The 20,664-nt window shown below is 44.2% G+C and overlaps 1 protein-coding gene across 3 annotated transcripts in view; it reads left to right on the top strand.

Moving 5' to 3' along the window:
* Positions 1-20,664, top strand: part of LOC120933318 (BRCA1 associated protein) — an 86,473-nt gene that overhangs the window by 45,797 nt on the left and 20,012 nt on the right. For all 3 annotated transcript variants that reach the window (XM_040346476.1, XM_040346467.1, XM_040346484.1), the window contains one exon: positions 12,016-12,105. In XM_040346476.1, the coding sequence (XP_040202410.1) occupies positions 12,016-12,105 (90 nt within the window). The remainder of the gene's footprint in view (positions 1-12,015; positions 12,106-20,664) is intronic.

The following is a 20,664-nucleotide window of genomic DNA, read 5'->3' as shown; positions in this document are numbered from 1 at the left end:
ACCCCCGCCTACGCAAGGAAATTCTGTAGACATTACAGAACTGTTTTGAGTAACAAGGCTTTAATGCTGAAGCTAACTTGCTACCTGCAAACGTTCCTCTGTCCTGGAGAGCTGATGGTATAAACCATACATTTGTGAATTTATAGCATGCCTAAGCTGGAAATACCCAAATCATGAGAAGATGATTTAAACACTAGGGCTATTATCTCGGGTAACAAATCTGCCACAAGTTTCATGAGCCAGCACATTTGGTATCCAAAAAGATGAACACGGATACTGCCTTTTTATCTTCACCAAAGCATATCTTTGCCGGACTGGTTATGAAAAGCATTTGATTAACTCAGCTGAGGTCTCATTTATACACTTTAAAAGAAGCCATGATTAGATTTTTTTTTTAAGTGGATGTAAAGCCACTCTCATCCTTTCTAAACTACTGCCATAGTGCTGATCTATAGGGATATAGACGCCTCCTGCATGTATCCTTACCTGTCAAATGTCTCCCCTCTGTCTGTTATAAGAATTGAAAAACTGCAGATTCTGTGGGTGGATCTGTTGTCTGGAGCTCGGTGGGTGGAGTTGTGATGTCAGTAGACTCCCCGCTCTCCTCTACACTCCCCTTGTCAACATTCATTTTTTTCCTGTGTATTCCTTACACTAAATTCTGCTATGAACACTAACATCCAATCAAAATCCAGAAATGTAACCACATGACTTCAGAAAAGGAGTGGGGGTGGGAATTAAAAAATGCCTGTCTCCAGGCTAGTGCGTGAGATATGTAAATAACCTGTCACTCACAGCAAGGGGGCAGAACGGACTAAGGATTTTCTCCTGTAAGTCCGTTTTTATTTCACTGAACAATAAGAGGATTGCTCAGAGCTGGATTAACTCTGTGTGGCAAGACTGGGCACAGATGATAGGAAATCTTATACTGTACGTTGTGACCTCAAAAAAAAAAGTCTATGGGATGGTTATATTATGTTTACCTATAATACACATTATATAGGCAGCGAATTCTTGATGATGCATTTTGTGCTTGAGCAAGCATGTGCACGCATAGGGCAATATTAATATATGTTTTCACATGAGTCGCAAAGTTTTGACCCAAGATTCACACATGTTTATAACTGCATTCACTTAGGAAAATCTGTGAATCTTGGGTGAAAGTTATGTGAAACTTGTATAGAAACCTTTCTAAATAAACCCCAAGAGTGTGTTTTTAGGTATTGATTTAGTGCTGTGAGTTGGAGCTTTAAACCTTGTGTGGGGGCCTTTTTGGCCTGGTCTTCACTGAAATTGTTTCTAATCTAAGGCCAGACATAGACAGAGTGATGTTGACAGGGGAATCCTTTCTGCCAAGCCACTGTGTTCTCCCGGAGGGGAAAGCTGTCCCCGCTGGGAGAACACAGTGATTATTGCTAGCGGCTATAACAGCCACTTGCAATAATCATTTGTAAAATCCAGAAGGCTGGTTGTAACCCAAGTTCATTCAAACTGCCCATACATGGTTCAAATCTCAGCCAGTTCCTGCTGAATCGGCCAAGATTCAAACCGTCTATGGATCGCAAAATGGCTCAGAGGAATTTCAGCTGTCTAGCAGATCAAGGAAAGATAACAAAGCTTTTTATTTGCTTAAATTTTTTTATCAGTGTGTTGGCTCAGAATACAACAGGCAACATGTGTGTATGCACTTAGAGGATGAAAAATATTGCTACAGTGGATATAAAAATGTCAGGTTTCTGTGATGTAAAAAAATGAGACACAGAATTTCAGAACTTTTTCCACCTTTTTTTTTTTTTTTTTATATAATCAAGTTTATTATTTTCTTCAACAAGGAGAATACACTTGTTCAACGGTAAACTGTAAATAATCAGACATGGCGACCGCGCAGGGTCTCTTAAGCTCCAGAACCCCAAGGGGGGCCATTGAACTAACAAAACATAGACAAAAAAATGCAGTATAATGGGCCCCAATCGGGTGGCCCGTGGTATAATGTCAACCAAAAAAAAAAAAAGGGGGGCTATCGTCTGGTATATAATATCAGGTCAGGCAGTTATGTAAGCCAATTGTGGAGAGCAAGGCCAATATGGGTCTCGCGAGCAGCCCTGGTCACCAAAATGGACCCAGCAGCCGTCCGCGTGGGTCGTCACGTCACCAGGGGCCCCGGCCCACGAGCCCAGCAGGGGGGGGGGGGCTCAACGGCCTCCATCAATCCACCCCCTGCCACCGCTCGCTCGCCACAGGCATCCCGCATGAGGGACTGGGTCCCGACGCGAGGTCAACAGTGTCCCCTTGACACTGGGGATCAGCCTCACTGCGCCAGAATTCTATAAAACTGGCCTTACTCTTGGACCCTTAAATAGCCCATTGGTTGGAAGTGCAATTGGTAACAGTACATGTAAAACCTTAATCGTACATAGAAGTAAGAGCTTAGGAATAAAGAGGGGGCAAAGAATAGAAAAAAAAGGGGGGGGAGCAGGGAAGGGAGAGAAACAGACAAGGATAGTCCAGGTGTACCTGCTATCTTCTGGAGAGCTGTAAGTTACTCCGCGCCGGGCCCGGTGCCGCAGTGGTCAGTCGTTCCAGCTGCCCCATCCACGCCCATCGCAGGTAGTCACAGGAATTTGGGATTCTCTTACTGGTTTGCTAGCCTGCGGGCTTTAAGGGAGGGATCTGATAGTTCTAATAGGACGATATCCAAGCTAGACGGGACAAAAATGGGATCAGAAGTATAGTCCGACCAGGGAGCCCATATGCTGGCGAACCGGTCCCGCGTGTCACGACAAATCGCTACCCAGTCTTCCGCTTCTCTGACTGGATTCACCCCGGTTATCCATTCTTCCCTTGTAGGGATTCTGGAAGTTTTCCAGTGGATCGGCAAAAGGCGCCTGGCCGCATTAAGCAGGTGAGGCAGCACACTCTTTTTGTATCGCTGAATGGAGATCGTGGGGACATGCAGTAGGAAGTGTTTCGGGGACAAAGGGACCTCCACCCCGGTCACCACCTTAATCTGTTCCCTTATATCCTCCCAGAAGGGCTTGATTAGAGGGCAGTCCCACCAGATATGAAGTAGTGTACCCCTAAGTGTACAACCCCTCCAGCACAACGGCGACATGGAGGTGTAGATAGTAGCTAGGTCTGCTGGGACCCTATACCATCGGGACAGGAGTTTGAAATTCGTCTCTTGTGTTCTTGAGTCAATGGAAGACGAGTGGGTCAATTGGTATAGGTGGGTAAGTTGTGAGTCCGTGAACGTCATCCCTAGGTTAGACTCCTATCGTCTGACATAGGCGGGTCTAGTTTGCGTTGCGGCGGAATTAAGAAGTCGGTACAATTCTGACACTATATGGGCAGTAGGGGCGTCCTCAGTAAACAATTGTTCAAAGGGGGTGAGTGTCGAGGGGTCTCTAATAGTGCGACCATTAATTTTTCCACCTTTTTTAATGTGACCTATAAACTATACAATTCAGTTGAAAAACAAACTAATCTTTTAGGTGGAGGGAAGTAAAACTAAAATAATATGGTTGCATAAGTGTGCACACCCTAAACTTATACTTTAGTTGAAGCACCTTTTGATTTTATTACAGCACTCAGTCTTTTTTGGTATGGGTCTATCAGCATTACACATCTTGACTTGGCAATATTTGCCCACTCTTCTTTGCAAAAACACTCCAAATCTGTCAGATATGAGGGCATCTCCTGTGCACAGCTCTCTTGAGATCACCACACAGATTTTCAATGGGATTCAGGTCTGGGATCTGGCTGGGCCATTCCAAAACTTTAATATTCTTCTGGTGAAGCCATTCCTTTTTTTGATTTTGGATGTATGCTTTGGGTTGTTGTTGTTATGCTGAAAGATGAAGTTCATGTTCAGCTTTGTAGCAGAAGCCTGAAGGTTTTGTGCCAATATTGACTGGTATTTGGAACTGTTCATAATTCCCTCTACCTTGACTAAGGCCCCTGTTCCAGCTGAAGAAAAACGGCCCCAAAGCATGATGCTGCCACCACCATGCTTCACTGTGGGTATGGTGTTCTTTTGGTGATGTGCAGTGTTTGTTTTTGCACCAAACATATCTTTTGGAATTATGACCAAAAAGTTCAACCTTGGTTACATCAGACCATCACATATTTTCCCACATGCTTTGGGAGACTTCAGATGTGTTTTTGCAAAATTTAGCTGGACTCGGATGTTTTTCTTGGTAAGAAAAGGCTTGCCATTCTACCACATAGCCCAGACATATGAAGAATATGGGAAATTGTTGTCACATGTACCATACAGCCAGTACTTGCCAGATATTCCTGCAGCTCCTTCAATGTTGCTGTAGGCCTCTTGGCAGCCTCACTGACAAGTTTTTTCTTCTATTTTTTTATCAATTTTGGGGTATGCATCGCATACTAGCACATTATGAAATGCCTTAGAACGAAGCTCCCACAGCTCGCCCGGTCACCATTGAGGGGGCTGATTTGTTCCCTCTCCATTTCTTCTGGGTTTGCAGGCTCTGGTGCTGTGAGTGACCAGAGACCAGTGACCATGCGCCGCTGATGTCAGCAGGTGTATGGAGGGTGAATATCCCCTAAAATGTGCAGGTTTAGGCAATATTTATTTTACCTACCGATAAGTCTTATTATAGATTATAATAAATTACCAAACGGGTGATACAACTGCTTTAACAATGATATCCCTCTAAAGCATTGGAATCTCTCTGTGGATACAAAAAAAAAGGCAGAAAAGACCTACTAGAATGGCTGAATTTTATTTAGGGTTAATCTGAGGCACTTTAAATGGTAATGTGTGTATTGTCTAGAGGTCGACCGATATATCAGCCGATTTTTGAAATGATTTAATTAATTGGCATCGACTGATTGTTCTGCAAATAAGGCCGACTCATTTATGCACTAGCTGGTTCACATAAGGGCGATCCGACTTGTGGGATGACTCGGCGCGAGCCTGCACAGCGCAACTTCAGCGCGACTTGCAAATTACTTCTGTAATAGAAGTCAATGCAAGTAGCCTAAAGTCTCACGTCAGAGCGACTTGAGTCTCTCCTATATGGGCAGCCTGCCAAGTCTGAAAACATGCTGATAAAAGAAGCAAAGCGATGCAGTGTTTCTACTTATCAAAGGAATGAACTTTGGTGTGTAGAAGATCAGTTTAACCATTTAGACCCCTTTCACACTGGGGTGTTTTTTGGGTGTTTTTCAGGCGCTTTGGCGTTTAAAAACAAGCCTGTAAAGCGCCTGAAAGAAGCCTAATCTGCAATCCCAATGTGAAAGCTGAGTGCTTTCAGAGCCCTTTCACACTGCCAGTGCCCGAAAAACGCTGGTAAAGCAAAGCTAAGACCCCTTTCACACTGGGGCGTTTTTTTTAGGTGCTTTGGTGTTAAAAAAAAGCTCCCTCAGTAGGACCGGTGTATTTACCGCTCCTAAAGCGCTGCAAAAAAGCTGCTTGCAGGACTTTTTTGACGCCCTGCCAGCGCAGCGCCTCGGTGTGAAAGCACTCGGGCTTTCACATTGAGATTGCAGATGCAGCTTCTTTCAGGTGCTTTTTTCAAAGCTACAACGCTCCAGTGTGAAAGAGGTCTTAAAGACTAAAGCTTTTCTGACATGTGTTGCTTAAAGGGGTTGTAAAGACAAAAATATTTTCCTCTTAAATTAAAGTCTGACAGTAGTTGATAAAGTAAAAAGTAATGTTTTGCATTATAACTAGTTTGATACCTGTTGAAATTGAGCTGTTTTATTCACCTCCGTCACTCCTGAATCATTATTCTCACTGACTTCCTGGTTTGCGGTGCGCATTCATTCTTGCTACATCACGGCCTAATAGGAAATACAGTTCCCATTAGGCTTAGCCTCCATGCCTGTGAGGGATAAGAGAGCATCTTCACGCAGGGCTGTAGTCATAGGGAGGGGGTGAGCACATTCTGCTTTCCACCATGCAAAACGGCTCAGATGCTGGTGGAAAGCAAGAAGAGGAGTGACAGGAAATGGCATTTTCAAACCTGGATTACTGTATATTGGAGGTCAAAAGGAAAAACGAGGTAAGTGATATTTAAATGCCCTAGCTTACAGCAATCAATAGATCTAATAAAAAACGAACCTTTAGTGTTCCTTTTTAAAAGTAAAAATCCAATATTTTCTGCTAGAAAATCACTTGGAACCCCCAAATATCTATCTATCTATCTATCCTGCAAAGGCCCTAAAGAATAAAATGGTAGTTGTTGCAATATTTTATGCCACACATTTCATTGCGCAGCGATCTTCCAAACGCAATTTTTTTACAGTAAAGTTGGCCCATTTTTCTTTTGTCCAAAGGTTTGGATTTCTTGTCTTTGTTTATTTAATATTGAAGATGGGGTTAAATTTTACATACAAGTGCACCGATTTTGGAGGCACGTTGTGTTTAACCCCTTCCCGACCGCCGCATGTACATATACGTCGGCAGAATGGCATGTACAGGCACATTGGCGTACCTGTACGTCCCTGCCTAGACGTGGGTCGGGGGTCCGATCGGGACCCCCCCCCGCGACTTGCGGCGGTCGGGTCCCCTCGGGGAGCGATCCGAGACGACGGCGCGGCTATTTGTTTCTAGCCGCTCCGTCGCGATCGCTCCCAGGAGCTGAAGAACGGGGAGAGCCGTATGTAAACACGGCTTCCCCGTGCTTCACTATGGCGCTGCATGGATCGAGTGCTCCCTTATATAGGGAGACTCGATCGATGACGTCATTCCTACAGCCACACCCCCCTACAGTTGTAAACACACACACAGTGTACACTAAATCCTACAGCGCCCCCTGTGGTTAACTCCCAAACTGCAACTGTAATTTTCACAATAAAGAATGCAATTTAACCACTTTAGCCCCGGGCCTGTTTTTCAGAGTCGGTGTTTACGAGACAAAACCATTTTTTTTTGCTAGAAAATTACTTAAAACCCCCAAACATTATATATTTTTTTTTCTAACACCCTAGAGAATAAAATGGAAGTCATTGCAATACTTTTTGTCACACCGTATTTGCGCAGCGGTCTTACAAGCGCACTTTTTTTGGAAAAAAATCACTTTTTTAAATGAAAAAATAAGACAACAATAATTTTTTTTATATATTGTGAAAGATAATGTTACGCCGAGTAAAATGATACCCAACATGTCACGCTTAAAAATTGCGCCCGCTCGTGGCATGGCGTCAAACTTTTACCCTTAAAAATCTTGATAGGCGACGTTTAAAAAATTCTACAGGTTGCATTTTTTGAGTTACAGAGTAGGCCTAAGGCTAAAATTGATGCTCTCGCTCTAACGATCGCGGCGATACCTCACTTGTGTGGTTTGAATACCGTTTTCATATGTCGGCGCTACTCGCGTATACGTTCGCTTCTACGCGCGAGCTCGTCGGGACGGGGCGATTTAAAAAAATTTTTTTTTGCTTTTCGCATTTATTTTTATTTATTTTAGAATTTTTAACACTGAAATAAAAAAATAAAAAAAAATTATCACTTTTATTCCTATTACAAGGAATGTAAACATCCCTTGTAATAGAAAAAAGCATGACAGGTCCTCTTAAATATGAGATCTGGGGTCAAAAAGACCTCAGATCTCATATTTGGGCTTAAATGCAAAAAAAAAAAAAAAAATTTGGAAATGTCATTTTTTCAAATGACAAAAAAAAAAAATGTTTCTTTAAGACGCTGGGCGGGACTGACGTTTTGACGTCACTTCCGCCCAGCGGAGCTATGGGGACGGGCGAAGGAGATTTTTCCTTCAGTCTCGTCCCCGCTCACCAGCCGGATGGTCGCGATCTCCTCCGCCGCTACCGACGGCTACGGTAAGCGGCGGAGGGCGCGGGAGAGCGGCGGGAGGGGTGGGGCCCCTCTCCCGCCACCGATAACGGCGATCTCGCGGCGAATCCGCCGCGGAGACCGCCATTATCGTTGAATATCTCTATTGTGGCAGCAGCTGCTGCCGTTACCGAGATATTCATCTCTAAAGTGAGGACGTATAACGACGGTGGGCGGTCGGCAAGTAGTTAAATGCATTTTTTGCTGTGAAAATGACAAAAATCCCAAAAATGTGTCAAAATTGTCCGAAGTGTCCACCATAATGTCGCAGTCACGAAAAAAATCGCTGATCGCCGCCATTAGTAGTAAAAAAAAAAAAAATAATAAAAATGCAATAAAACTATCCCCTATTTTGTAAACGCTATAAATTTTGCGCAAACCAATCGATAAACGCTTATTGCGATTTTTTTTTTTTACCAAAAATAGGTACAAAAATACGTATCGGCCTAAACTGCTCTATTTTTGTTTATAGCGCAAAAAATAAAAACCGCCGAGGTGATCAAATACCACCAAAAGAAAGCTCTATTTGTGGGGAAAAAAGGACGCCAATTTTGTTTGGGAGCCACGTCGCACGACCGCGCAATTGTCTGTTAAAGCGACGCAGTCCCAAACTGTAAAAACACCTTGGGTCTTTGGGCAGCAATATGGTCCGGGGCTTAAGTGGTTAATAAATGTTTAATTTAAGACATTTTCTGTATCACTTCTTATTGCTTAACTGTTAGATTTTATGAGCTGACGGGGGAAAAAAAACGGCCTAACATATCGTTCCAAAAAAAATCTACATCATATATCGGCTGCCGCGATTTCTAAATATCGGCATCGACCAGCGAAAAACCCATATCGTTGACCTCCAGTACTGACTTCTATTTAACATGAGTTTGAATGTGATTGCTTAATTCGAAACACAGCTACATCCCCAAGATTTAATTTTTACTGCCCTCCCTAAAAGATTTGTTTGTTTTTCAACTGAGTTGCGCAGTTTATAGGTTAAATTTAAAGGTGGAAACTTTTTTGATAATTTTTTTTTTTTTTTTTTGTCTCATATTTTTTTATTTTATTTTTTTACATCACAAACGTAAATTTTAACAGGGGTGTGTAGACTTTTTATATCCACTGTATATAACATTCAGCCATGTGGTTCACATAGAGATGGTTTGCAGCAAAATTTACAAAACTGACTGCAGAGCTGGAAATGGCTTTTGTGGAGCAAGCAACTGAAAATTGGTTTCATGTAATAATTTGTGCGTGGGCAATCACTGGACAATTAAGCTAATTGTATCTGCTTGGATGGACAGTATGGTCCAATTGTAACTGCACACTAAACTGCTGTCCATGTTGTAAACCTCCACCGATTTCAGAACATTCCATGCAATTCCATATTTTTTTCATAATGCAAACGGTAAATTTGCACTGGATTTATATCTAAACCTAGAAACGTAAAATGTATTATATTGCAGATTAGCAGTCTTTAGATGCAGTGGCTGATTTTATTTTTATTTTTCCTGGCTAAGCACACTTTTTGTGGACATATGGACAAAATTCTGTTGATCCTGCCAAAATGCAGTGTTTTTGTCACTTCCTGTGCGCTGTTTTTAAATTTCAAGCAGGTTGTTGGAGCACCCCTATGCTATAGAGATAAGAGAGGGATGTGTTGTAGCATAAATCAGGAAAGCAGCCTATGGGGACAATGTTTCTCTGAAAGGAAGTGTGTTTCTGGCAGCATCACAAGTTGAAAATAAAGGGAAATGGAAGTTTGGTGGCATACCACATAATATCTAGATTTACGTTGACCTTTCACGTGCCCCCTTTTGTGAGGGTATTGCACCATATTGTGAATGTATAGAGAACATATTTTTTAATGGGGAATTTTTATCATTGTTTGTAGAAATAAATATTTACTTTTTTTTTTTTTTTTTTTTTTTTTTTCAATTTTTTTTATTATTATTGACAAATTTAGAATTTTTTTTTTTTTTTTTGGGCTGCAACAAATTACAAATGTATTCTGTTGATTACCATGGACCTGTTTTGCTTTTTATTTTATTATTTACATACAGAATGCTTCTCAGAAAAGGACAAACAGAATAATGCAGAGGCCCTCTCCACTCTGCACGGTGAGCAGAGATGGACCTGTCATCTGCCTGCTCCGTGGGGATCAGTGGCACGATCCCTACCTGAGCAAGCGTATTCCGCCAAACAGAGGAGCCTGTATGAAAAGGGCCTTACTTTACTGATCTGCATGCTCTCCAAGTCCAAGAATCAGATCAGGAACAAAAATTGTCTCTGGACAGCCACACTCTGATCAAATTGTAGCCTTTATTGAAAGAAGGACAGCACTACAAGTCACAGCAAAGTAAAATAAAACCAAACTGCTGACGAGTTTCGCACTGAAACTAGTGCTTAGTTGCAGCTATGACTAAGCACTAGTTTCAGTGTGAAACGCATCAGCAGTTGGGTTGTATTTTACTTTGCTGTGACTTGTAGTGCTGTCCTTCTTTCAATAAAGGCTACAATTTGATCAGAGTGCGGCTGTCCAGAGACAATTTTTGTTCCTGCTTTGCTAAGTGCATTGCCTGCACCTGAGTTGTCTGCAACGGTGGATGTTCGTTTTGGGTTCCCACCTGGAGCGGCTATTCCCTTTCTCCAAGAATCAGATAGTACTAAAGTCAGAGACGGCAAAGAGGTTGGCAATGGAATCTTCTACATTTCCAAACATAGGTTCCCTTTTTTTTTTTATATGAAAAATATCGCTATTCTCAACTATATTCTCAACTAAAGTAAACAAATAAAAGGAAAACACTAAAGCCCATACACACGATCAGACTTTTTGACAACAACGGTCTGACGAACGTATTTGATCGGACAATCCGACCGTGTGTATGCTCCATTGGACAATTGTTTTCGCTTTTCATTGGACAAATGTTAGCTGTGAATGCTCTCAAACTTTCTGGCAACAAATGTCCTACGTCGGCTAATCCAATCGTGTGTACACGAGTCGATCGGACTAAAGTCCAAAGTACAAACGCTCATGCTCAGAACCAATGCTAAAGATCAGACAACAATAGCAGAAGTTGCCCAAAGGGTGGTGCTAAAGAGCTGAAAAAACACGTAGTACATCTATTGTACAAACACGTTCGTGTTTGCTGGCTGAAAATATTCTGCTTTGTGTATGCATACCAAGTTCACGGCTTAAGCCCCTTCGCACCAAAATCCATGGAAAAGTCAGAAGAAAGTCCGATCTTGTGTATGAGGCTTTAGAGACACACACTGAGTAAGGACTCTGGTGGTGTAGGGAGGAACTGAGATATATTTATTGATAAGTATAACTGCCTGGAGGGGGGTTATCTGCAGATACTGTCACTGTAGCTCCGTGTTGTACAATCACATTTGAGTAGTGCTTTCTAAAGGCATTTCTGTGTGTTTTTAGGAGCAATGTGCCATACAGCAGCATCTTTGGGGCAGGATTTTATATTATTTAGGTACTTGTATAGTGCCGTCAATTTACACAGCGCTTTACATATACATTGTACATTCACATCGGTCCCTATCCTCAAGGAGCTTACAATCTAAGGTCCCTAACTCACATTCATATACTAGGGCCAATTAAGACAGAAGCCAATTAACCTATCAGCATGTCTTTTGAAGTGTGGGAGGAGCAGGCACAGGGAGAACATGCAAACTCCAGGCATGTAGTATCGTGGTTGGGATTCGAACCAGCGACCCTTTTTACTGCTAGGCAAGAGTGCTACTCACTACACCACTGTGCCGCCCGGATTACACATTTTTGGCCGCATAGACTGCTAATGGGAGTTCCTGAAAAATGGGGGTACTGCACGTTCTCACACATTATTTCAGTTACACCCATTGAAGTCTATTGGGCCAAAAAGGGACATATCTGCCTGGAACGTAGTTGTTCTTTTTTGAGTGGCATTCACCCAAACGATCAGGTGTGAACAGGCACTATTTTCGTGAGTTTTCTTATGTTTTTCTTTTAAAATGTTGAGTATTCTGTGTAGTTTCAAGTTACAAAATGCTCAGTTGTGAATGGGGCTACATATACAAAGTAATCGGGTCTTTTTAAGAGTTATTAGTTCTAGTGCTTAGCAGATCTTTTATACAATAACACCCTGTAAGTATAATCAGTGAGCGCTTTGATATGTTATGTGACTATTTTTCTCTTTCTGGTTTTATAGTATTCATATCTGCTTACTAGCCAGCTGGAATCTCAGCGCATCTACTGGGAAAACAAGATTGTGCGTTTGGAGAAGGATACAGCAGATGAGGTGAGTGATAACCAAGAAAACTGTGTCTCTTGGATTTTATACAACCTACAGTGCCTTGAAAAGTATTCATACTGCTTGAAATTTTCCAAATTTTGTCATGTTACAACCAAAAACATAAATGTATTTTATTGGGATTTTATGTGCTAGACCAACGCAAGGTGGCACATAAAGTGGAAGGAAAATGATCAATGGTTTCCAATTTTTTTTTTTTTTTTTACAAATATCTAAAAAGTGTGGCGTGCATTTGTATTCAGCCCCCCTGAGTCAGTACTTTGTAGAACCACCTTTCGCTGCAAGTTTTTTTTGTGTATGTCTCTACCAGCTTTGCATATTTAGAGTGACATTTTTACCCATTATTATTTGCAAAATAGCTCAAGCTCTGTCGGATTGGATGGAGAGTGTCTGAACAGCAATTTTCAAGTCTTGCCACAGATTCTCAATTGGATTTAGGTCTGGACTTTGACTGGGCCATTCTAACGCATGAATATGCTTTGATCTAAACCATTCCATTGTAGCTCTGGCTGTATGTTTAGGGTTGTTCTCCTGCTGGAAGGTGACCCTCCGCCCCACTTTCAAGTCTTTTGCAGACTCTAACATGATTTCTTTCAAAAACGGTCGCCCTGTATTTAGCTCCATCCATCTTCCCATCAACTCTGACGAGCTTCCCTGAAAAGCCTCCCCACAACATGATGCTGCCACCACCATGTTTCATGGTGGGGACAGTGTGTTCAGTGTGATGTGCAGTGTTAATTTTCCACCACACATAGCATTTTGCTTTTAGGCCAAAAAAGGTTGGTCTCATCTGACCAAAGCACCCTCTTCCACATGTTTGCTGTGTCCCCCACATGGCTTTTCACAAACTGCAAACAAGACTTCCTATGGCTTTTTCAACAATGGCTTTCTTCTTGACACTTTTCCATAAAGGCCAGATTTGTGGAGTGCACAGCTAATAGTTGTCCTGTGGACAGATTCTCCCACCTGAGCTGTGGATCTCTGCAGCTTCTCCAGAGTTACCGTGGGCCTCCTGGCTGCTTCTCTGATTAATGCTCTCCTTGCCCAGCCTGTCAGTTTAGGTGGATGACCATGTCTTGGTTTATTTGCAGTTGTGCCATACTCTTACCATTTTCAGATGATGGATTGATTAGTGCTTCGTAAGATGTTCAAAAAATTGTGATATTTTTTTTATAACCTAACCCTGCTTTAAACGTCTCCACAACGTGACCTGTCTGGTGTGTTCCTTGGCCTTCAATATTTTTTTTTTGTTCACTAAGGTTCTAACAAACCTGAGGGCTTCACAGAACATCTGTATTTATGGTGAGATTCAATTGCACACAGGTGGACTCTATTTGCTAATAAGGTGACTTCTGAAGGCAGTTGGTTCCACTAGATTTTAGTTGGGGGGGGGGGGGGGGGGATGTATCAAAGTAAAGGGGGCTGAATACAAATGCACGCCACACTTTTCAGATATTTAGTTCATGTGCCTCTTTGTGTTGGTCTATCACATTAAATCCCAATAAAATGCATTACGTTTTTGGTTGTAACATGGGGGAAAATTTCAAGGGGTGTGGAATATTTTTTCAAGCCACTTTACCTGTGCAATTATTACTATTCTGCATTCAGATATTTAAAAGGGATGTTTCTGGCACATAAACCCTAGGTCCTGTTTGACAACCTGCGGGAGCTCAAGGATCAAGCATACTCCCTATTCAAGCCTAGGTTCAGCAATGCAGGAAATACAGACTTCTTACTAAGCTGTTGGTCCATATGCTCTGATACAGTGCTAAAGTGAGAGCAAGATGCATTTACTGCTTTTACCAGATTAGTTGATATATAAGTGCCTTTTATAGTTTGTGCTGTTTTTAATAAAGCAAATGCATAAAAGGGCAAGAATTTCACTAAACTTCGTATAACCAGACCTAACCAGGTTATAGTGAGATGAGTTAAGAGGAACAAAACATTAATTTGCTAAATCATTTTAAAGACTTTTTATATGATATGGTATGCACGTATGTCTTCCATCAGGAAAAAATAAAGGATGGTAGATAGCCATGCAAACCATTTTTTTTCCTGGGTCAGCTGTGCATGCAGAATTGCTAGTTTACACTCAGCCATAAAACTCTTTTCCCAAACCCTATTTTAGAATAGTTTGATGGCCCACCTTACTATGATCTGATTATACTCTTCAAGCCCTATTTTATAATTGCTAATTTTACAAGCCACTTTACAATAAGCTGTCTGGTTATGCTTATCTTTAAAACAAAATAAATGTTTACTACCACTTTAATTCCCAATCCTTATTTCTTTCTCGTACATCACGGGACACAGAGCGGCATATTCATTACTATGTGGGTTATATGGAGTACCTTCAGGTGATGGACACTGGCAATCTCAAACAGGAAGTGCCCCTCCCTATATAACCCCCTCCCATAGGAGGAGTACCTCAGTTTTTTCGCCAGTGTCTTAGGTGTTGGTCATGGTTTAGCTTTGCCTCCACATCCTTGGGATCAAGGCAGGCTAACCGGATCTGTCCAACGGCCTCAGTGCTAAAGTGGACAGTATCCGGACCCCAAAGCCATGGGGTTTGCCCATAACGCTTCTCTTTTTAGAGAGCTGGACCCTGGGCCCAGGACTTAGAACCTTGGACATCTAAAGCTCCTGTTTGCCAGGGTGCTATATGGGCCCAGGACAGTGGCTCCTTCATAGGAACCCAGGGCCTGAAGGTCTAGACGCCACCCACGGAGATGGGGGAAGATTGGACCTCTTGCTGTGCAAAAGTCCTGCGGCATGGAGCAGGTAAGTATTGGGGAGCCTGCGGAACTTGGTTCTTAGCAGATTCCCTGGAGGGAGGTGCACAGGGGGTCATGCCTGGGTATGCTCTGCATTGGCAAGGAATCACTATGTCTATGGTCAGAGACAGGATGATTCAAATTTTTTTCCCCCAGTGATAGGTGTCCTCCCTGGTAAGTGTTGTTTAGCTGTCTGCTGCGCTAGGTGTGGGATCTCTGTGAAATACAGGAGCCGTGTTTCCCATGCTAAGAGGAGGTCTGTGACCTACCTGAGGGCTTACCTGCCTGGGTGCTGCGCCGCTCCGTCCTCCTCCATGTGCGATGGCCCCCGCCGACGGGCGCGTGCGCGCCCGAGATATGAACGTTTTTTCGCGCCATTGGCTGGGGTGGGGGCGCATCCCTGTGGGCGGCGATTTACACATATAGGAAGGGGAGGCCCTTCCAGTAGCTGCCAAAAGCTCAGTGTCTTCCTGAGTTACAGAGGAGGAAGACGCAGAGCGGAGCTCGCTGAGGACACCCAGTGGTGGAAGGAAAGATTACAGTCTTTTTCTAAAGAATAGACTGTCAAACCTACAGATAGGTTTCCTTTTCCTTTTTTTCAGCAGATGGCTATTGGCAATACTTATTAGGAGACAGAGTATTTTTCTTTTCCTCTTCAAAAAAAAAAAAAAGATATATATAAAAAAAAAAGAAGAAAAAGGGAAAGTACTTCTGATCTCCCTTCTCAGTTTGGGCGTTAGTCTCTATTGTTCCCAAACCGGCAGATCCCCTTAGCTACGTCTGTGGCTGGGTGATAGCAGGTGTACCTCGGTATTGTACCATGGCTTCTGGGTCAGAGGGTACAAAGGGTGGGGATTCCCCCGCAAAATCCGAGGGCTCAGACACGGCTATGCCGCTGCTCTCCCCACAGGACATATCAGGGCACGCCCTGATGGGACCTGGGGGATCTGGTGCTGGGGCTGGTCCAGTTCAGTCCAACCCCGGCTTTGTCACTGAGAGGGTGCTTGCTGTTTCTTTAGGAGAACTAGAGAAAAGAATGGCAAAAAGAATAGCTAAGGCTATATCGGGTAGAAAGCGGACTAGGTCTCCGTCACCCGAGCAGGAACCCTCAGACTCAGAGATCCTTTCCCTAGGGGAATTGGATAATCCTGACGTTTTGGACCAGGGTGGTTCAGAGATCGAGGATCCGGATACTGAGGAGTCTAGTTCAACCTCCCAAGGGGAAAGTTTGTGGGTTCAAGCTTTAACGGACATGGTCCATGAGGCATTTAAGTTACCCATACCAGAACCTCAAGTATCGGCGGTTTCAGCTTTAGGCTCATTAAGAGCGCCTCAAAGCAACGCAGTTTTTCCGGTCCATCCTCTACTCGAGGATGTCATATTTCAGGATTGGATCAAGCCAGATAGTCTTTTTACCACCTAAAAAATTCTCTGTTTTATATCCTATGGAGGAGAAATTCTCCAAAAGGTGGGCGCCCCCGGCGGTGGACGCAGCCATCTCCTGTGTGAACAGATCTTTAACTTGCCCTGTAGAAAACTTACAGGTGTTTAAGGATCCGGTTGATAAACGCTTGGAAACATTACTTAAGGCCTCCTTTACTTCAGCAGGGGCGATAGTTCAGCCCGCTGTGGCTGCTATTGGAGTTGCCCAAGCATTATCAGATAAGACTAAGCAAATGCTTAAACTGATCCCTGCCCAACAGGCAGAGGAATTTTCGGATATACCCAGGGCTATACGCTTTACGGTGGATGCTATCAAGGACTCCATCCAGCAGGCGTCACGTTTATCCTTATTTCTAATCCATATGAGAAGGCTCTTATGGTTGAAGAATTGGGAGGCTGAGCCCCCGTGCAAAAAACTCCTGGTAGGGTTTCCCTTCCATGGAGGACGTCTCTTCGGAGAAGATCTGGATAGATATATTCAGACTATATCAAGCGGCAAAAGCACTCTCTTGCCAGTCAAGAAGAAGGCCCGAGGGCCCGCATTTAAGCGCCAGCCCTCCCCGGGGCAGGGGCCCTCTAATACCAAACAGTATCGACGGCCTCCTGCAAGATCAGGATTTAACAATAAGCCGCAGGGCCAAGCCACGGGGGGAAAGAAACAGTGGTACCGCAAGCCTGCGAAGCCAGCCCCCAAGTCGGCTTTATGAAGGGGCGCCCCCACCCACGATGGTGGGGGGAAGGCTGCGTCTCTTTGCAGAGGTTTGGGAGGCCAGCATTCCCGACTGCTGGGTACGGTCTTCCGTGACCACGGGCTACAAACTAGAATTTCTAAAAATCCCTCCTCCTCATTACCAGGAGTCAAGAGTACCAGGCGACCCTGTGAAAAGAGCCGCATTGATGGCGGCATTGAATCATCTGCTATGCCAGAAGGTGATAGTAGAAGTACCAGTCCGGGAACAGGGATTGGGGTTCTACTCCAACCTGTTTATCATCCCAAAGCCCAACGGCGATGTCAGGCCAATCTTGGACTTAAAGGGAGTAAATGCGTACCTAAAGGTCCGCTCATTCCGGATGGAAACTATTCGGTCAGCTGTCGCCGTGCTCCAGAAGGACGACTTCATGGCGTCCATAGACATAAAGGATGCTTACCTTCATGTGCCAATTTTTCAGCCACATCAAGTATTTCTACGCTTCGCGGTGGCTCGGCGTCATTTCCAATTTGTGGCGCTCCCCTTCGGGTTGGCTACGGCCCCCCGGGTATTCACGAAGGTCCTAGCCCCAATCCTAGCCAATCTAAGGACCCAAGGGGTCACGGTCCTGGCTTACCTGGACGACCTCTTGGTCGTAGACCACTCGTCTCCTGGCCTGGAACGAGCAGTGGCCCTCACGGTTCAGTACCTCGAGAGGTTCGGCTGGGTCCTAAATCGAGACAAGTCAGCATTCCTGCCCACAAGGCAGCTGGAATATCTCGGCATGAGATTGGATACAGAACAACAAAGGGTGTTCCTACCCCTATTAAAGGTCAAGGCCATCAAGGAGCTAATACAAATAGTTCTAAGAAAGAAAAGGCCAACTGTTCGCCTATGTATGCGACTACTAGGCAAGATGGTGGCCACATTCGAGGCGGTTCCGTACGCTCAGAGCCACACTCGCATCCTGCAGGCAGCCATCCTGTCAGCATGGAGCAAGAGGCCTCAGGCCTTAGAAATTCCTTTGCCACTCTCACCAAGAGTGCGGCAAAGTCTATCTTGGTGGTTAAACCCTCAGAATCTCCTGAAGGGAAAGACTTTCAGTCCTGTGACCTGGAAGATAGTAACCACAGACGCCAGCCTGATGGGCTGGGGAGCAATTTTGGATGGTTACACTCGCCAGGGCACTTGGGCAGCGGCAGAGAAGCAGTTGCCCATCAATATCTTGGAGCTCAGAGCTGCTCGACTAGCCCTCAGGGCTTGGACGTCCAAACTACAGGGGTTCCCGGTGAGAATACAATCGGACAATGCCACGGCGGTGGCATATATAAATCACCAAGGGGGAACCAAGAGTCAAGCCGCTCAGAAAGAAGTGAGCTTGATTTTCTTGTGGGCAGAAGCCCATGTGCCCTGCATATCGGCTATATTCATTCCCGGAGTGGACAATCTACAGGCGGACTTCTTAAGTCGCCAGACTCTGTTGCCGGGGGAGTGGTCTCTGCATCCACAGGTCTTTCAGACACTGCCAGAAATGGGGAGTGCCGGACGTGGATATCATGGCATCGAGACTGAACAAGAAGCTAGACAGGTTCATGTCCCGCACAAGGGATCCCAGGGCCTGCGGAACCGATGCGTTAGTTTGCCCTTGGCATCAGTTCAAACTTCTTTATGCATTTCCCCCGCTCCAGTTACTACCCCGCCTGCTGCGCAGGATCAGGGTGGAGCACATACCAGTTATCCTGGTAGCTCCAGCATGGCCCAGAAGGGCATGGTTTTCACTAATCCTGAAGATGGTAGTGGAAGACCCTTGGACTCTTCCTCTACGGCCAGACCTGCTATCGCAAGGTCCGATCCTCCACCCTGCCTTACGGCATCTAAATTTGACGGCCTGGAAGCTGAATCCCTGATTCTCAGGGGTAGAGGTCTGTCTCAGAAAGTAATCTCTACCCTAATCAGAGCCAGGAAACCGGTCTCTAGGGTGATTTATTACAGGGTCTGGAAGGCCTATGTAGGCTGGTGTGAGTCCAAGCGATGGCTTTCTCGCAAATTTACCATCGATAGAGTATTAAGTTTTCTCCAGCTAGGAGTGGATAAAGGACTGGAATTGAGCACAGATTTCAGCTTTGTCAGTGTGGTTTCAGCGGCCGCTGGCCACCCACTCGCTAGTTAAGACCTTCATTCAAGGGGTCTTGCGTATTAATCCTCCAGTTAAATCCCCACTTTGTCCGTGGGATTTAAATCTTGTTCTGTCAAGTTTACAGAAACAACCTTTTGAGCCGTTGGCTGAAATTCCTTTGGTTTTACTGACAAGGAAGTTAGTATTTTTGGTTGCCATGGTTTCCGCCAGATGAGTATCGGAACTGGCAGCCTTATCCTGTAAGGAACCATATCTTATTTTACATAAGGACAAGGTCGTTCTCCGCCCTCATCCATCCTTCCTTCCTACCAAAGGTTATATCCAGTTTTCATCTAAACCAGGATTTGGTATTACCATCCTTCTTTCCTAAACCTACTTCCAAAAAGGAAGGGTTGCTGCATACCTTGGATATTGTCAGGGCCATGAAGGCCTATCTTAAAGCTACAGAGAAGATCCGGAAAACAGATGTGTTGTTCATTTTACCGGATGGGCCCAAAAAGGGGCAGGCAGCTGCAAAATCCACCATCTCGAGGTGGATTAAACAGTTAATCACTCAGGCCTACGGCTTGAAGGGGTTGCCTCCTCCGTTATCATTAAAGGCTCATTCTACTAGGGCCATGGGCGCCTCCTGGGCAGCACACCACCAGATCTCTATGGCTCAAGTTTGCAAGGCGGCAACCTGGTCTTCGGTCCACACGTTTACAAAGTTCTACCAGTTGGACATAAGAAGGAATACTGATACAGCCTTTGGGCAGGCAGTGCTGCGGGCTGCAGTTTGAGACCCTCGGATTCCGGGGGCTCCCCTTTGAGTACAATTTAAAATTATTTTTTTCTCAACTAAGTTGGATTTATTATGATTTAAGTATATCTCTAAATTAAATCCTTTTGTCTTGGGAAGATGTCTCCCTCCCCTCATTGTAAGCATTGCTTTGGGACATCCCACATAGTAATGAATATGCCGCTCTGTGTCCCGTGATGTACGAGAAAGAAAAAGGGATTTTTAATACAGCTTACCTGTAAAATCCTTTTCTTGGAGTACATCACGGGACACAGAGCTCCCACCCCTCTTATGGGGACCATTTTGGGAGGCATACTGCTTGCTACAAAACTGAGGTACTCCTCCTATGGGAGGGGGTTATATAGGGAGGGGCACTTCCTGTTTGAGATTGCCAGTGTCCATCACCTGAAGGTACTCCATATAACCCACATAGTAATGAATATGCCGCTCTGTGTCCCGTGATGTACTCCAAGAAAAGGATTTTACAGGTAAGCTGTATTAACAATCCCTTTTTTAGAATTACCAGTTTATAGACCATCTCACCATAACCCCTAGCTTTACTGTGTTGTTTCCCCAATTTTTACTTTGTGGAAGCTATGGTGTCCATACATGACCCTGCTGATGGCTAACAAGGTTGAAATTGGTTGCAGTTTGGAAAATGCTCTATAGGATAAGGATAAGTTCACCTTTTTGGAAGGTGAATATGTCGATGGTTTGCAACAGCTC

This window comes from Rana temporaria, chromosome 1 (genome assembly GCF_905171775.1).
Source record: "Rana temporaria chromosome 1, aRanTem1.1, whole genome shotgun sequence".
Classification (NCBI taxonomy): domain Eukaryota; kingdom Metazoa; phylum Chordata; class Amphibia; order Anura; family Ranidae; genus Rana; species Rana temporaria.
Note: the sequence above shows the minus strand (reverse complement) of the source record. Positions and strands in the feature narration are given on the sequence as shown.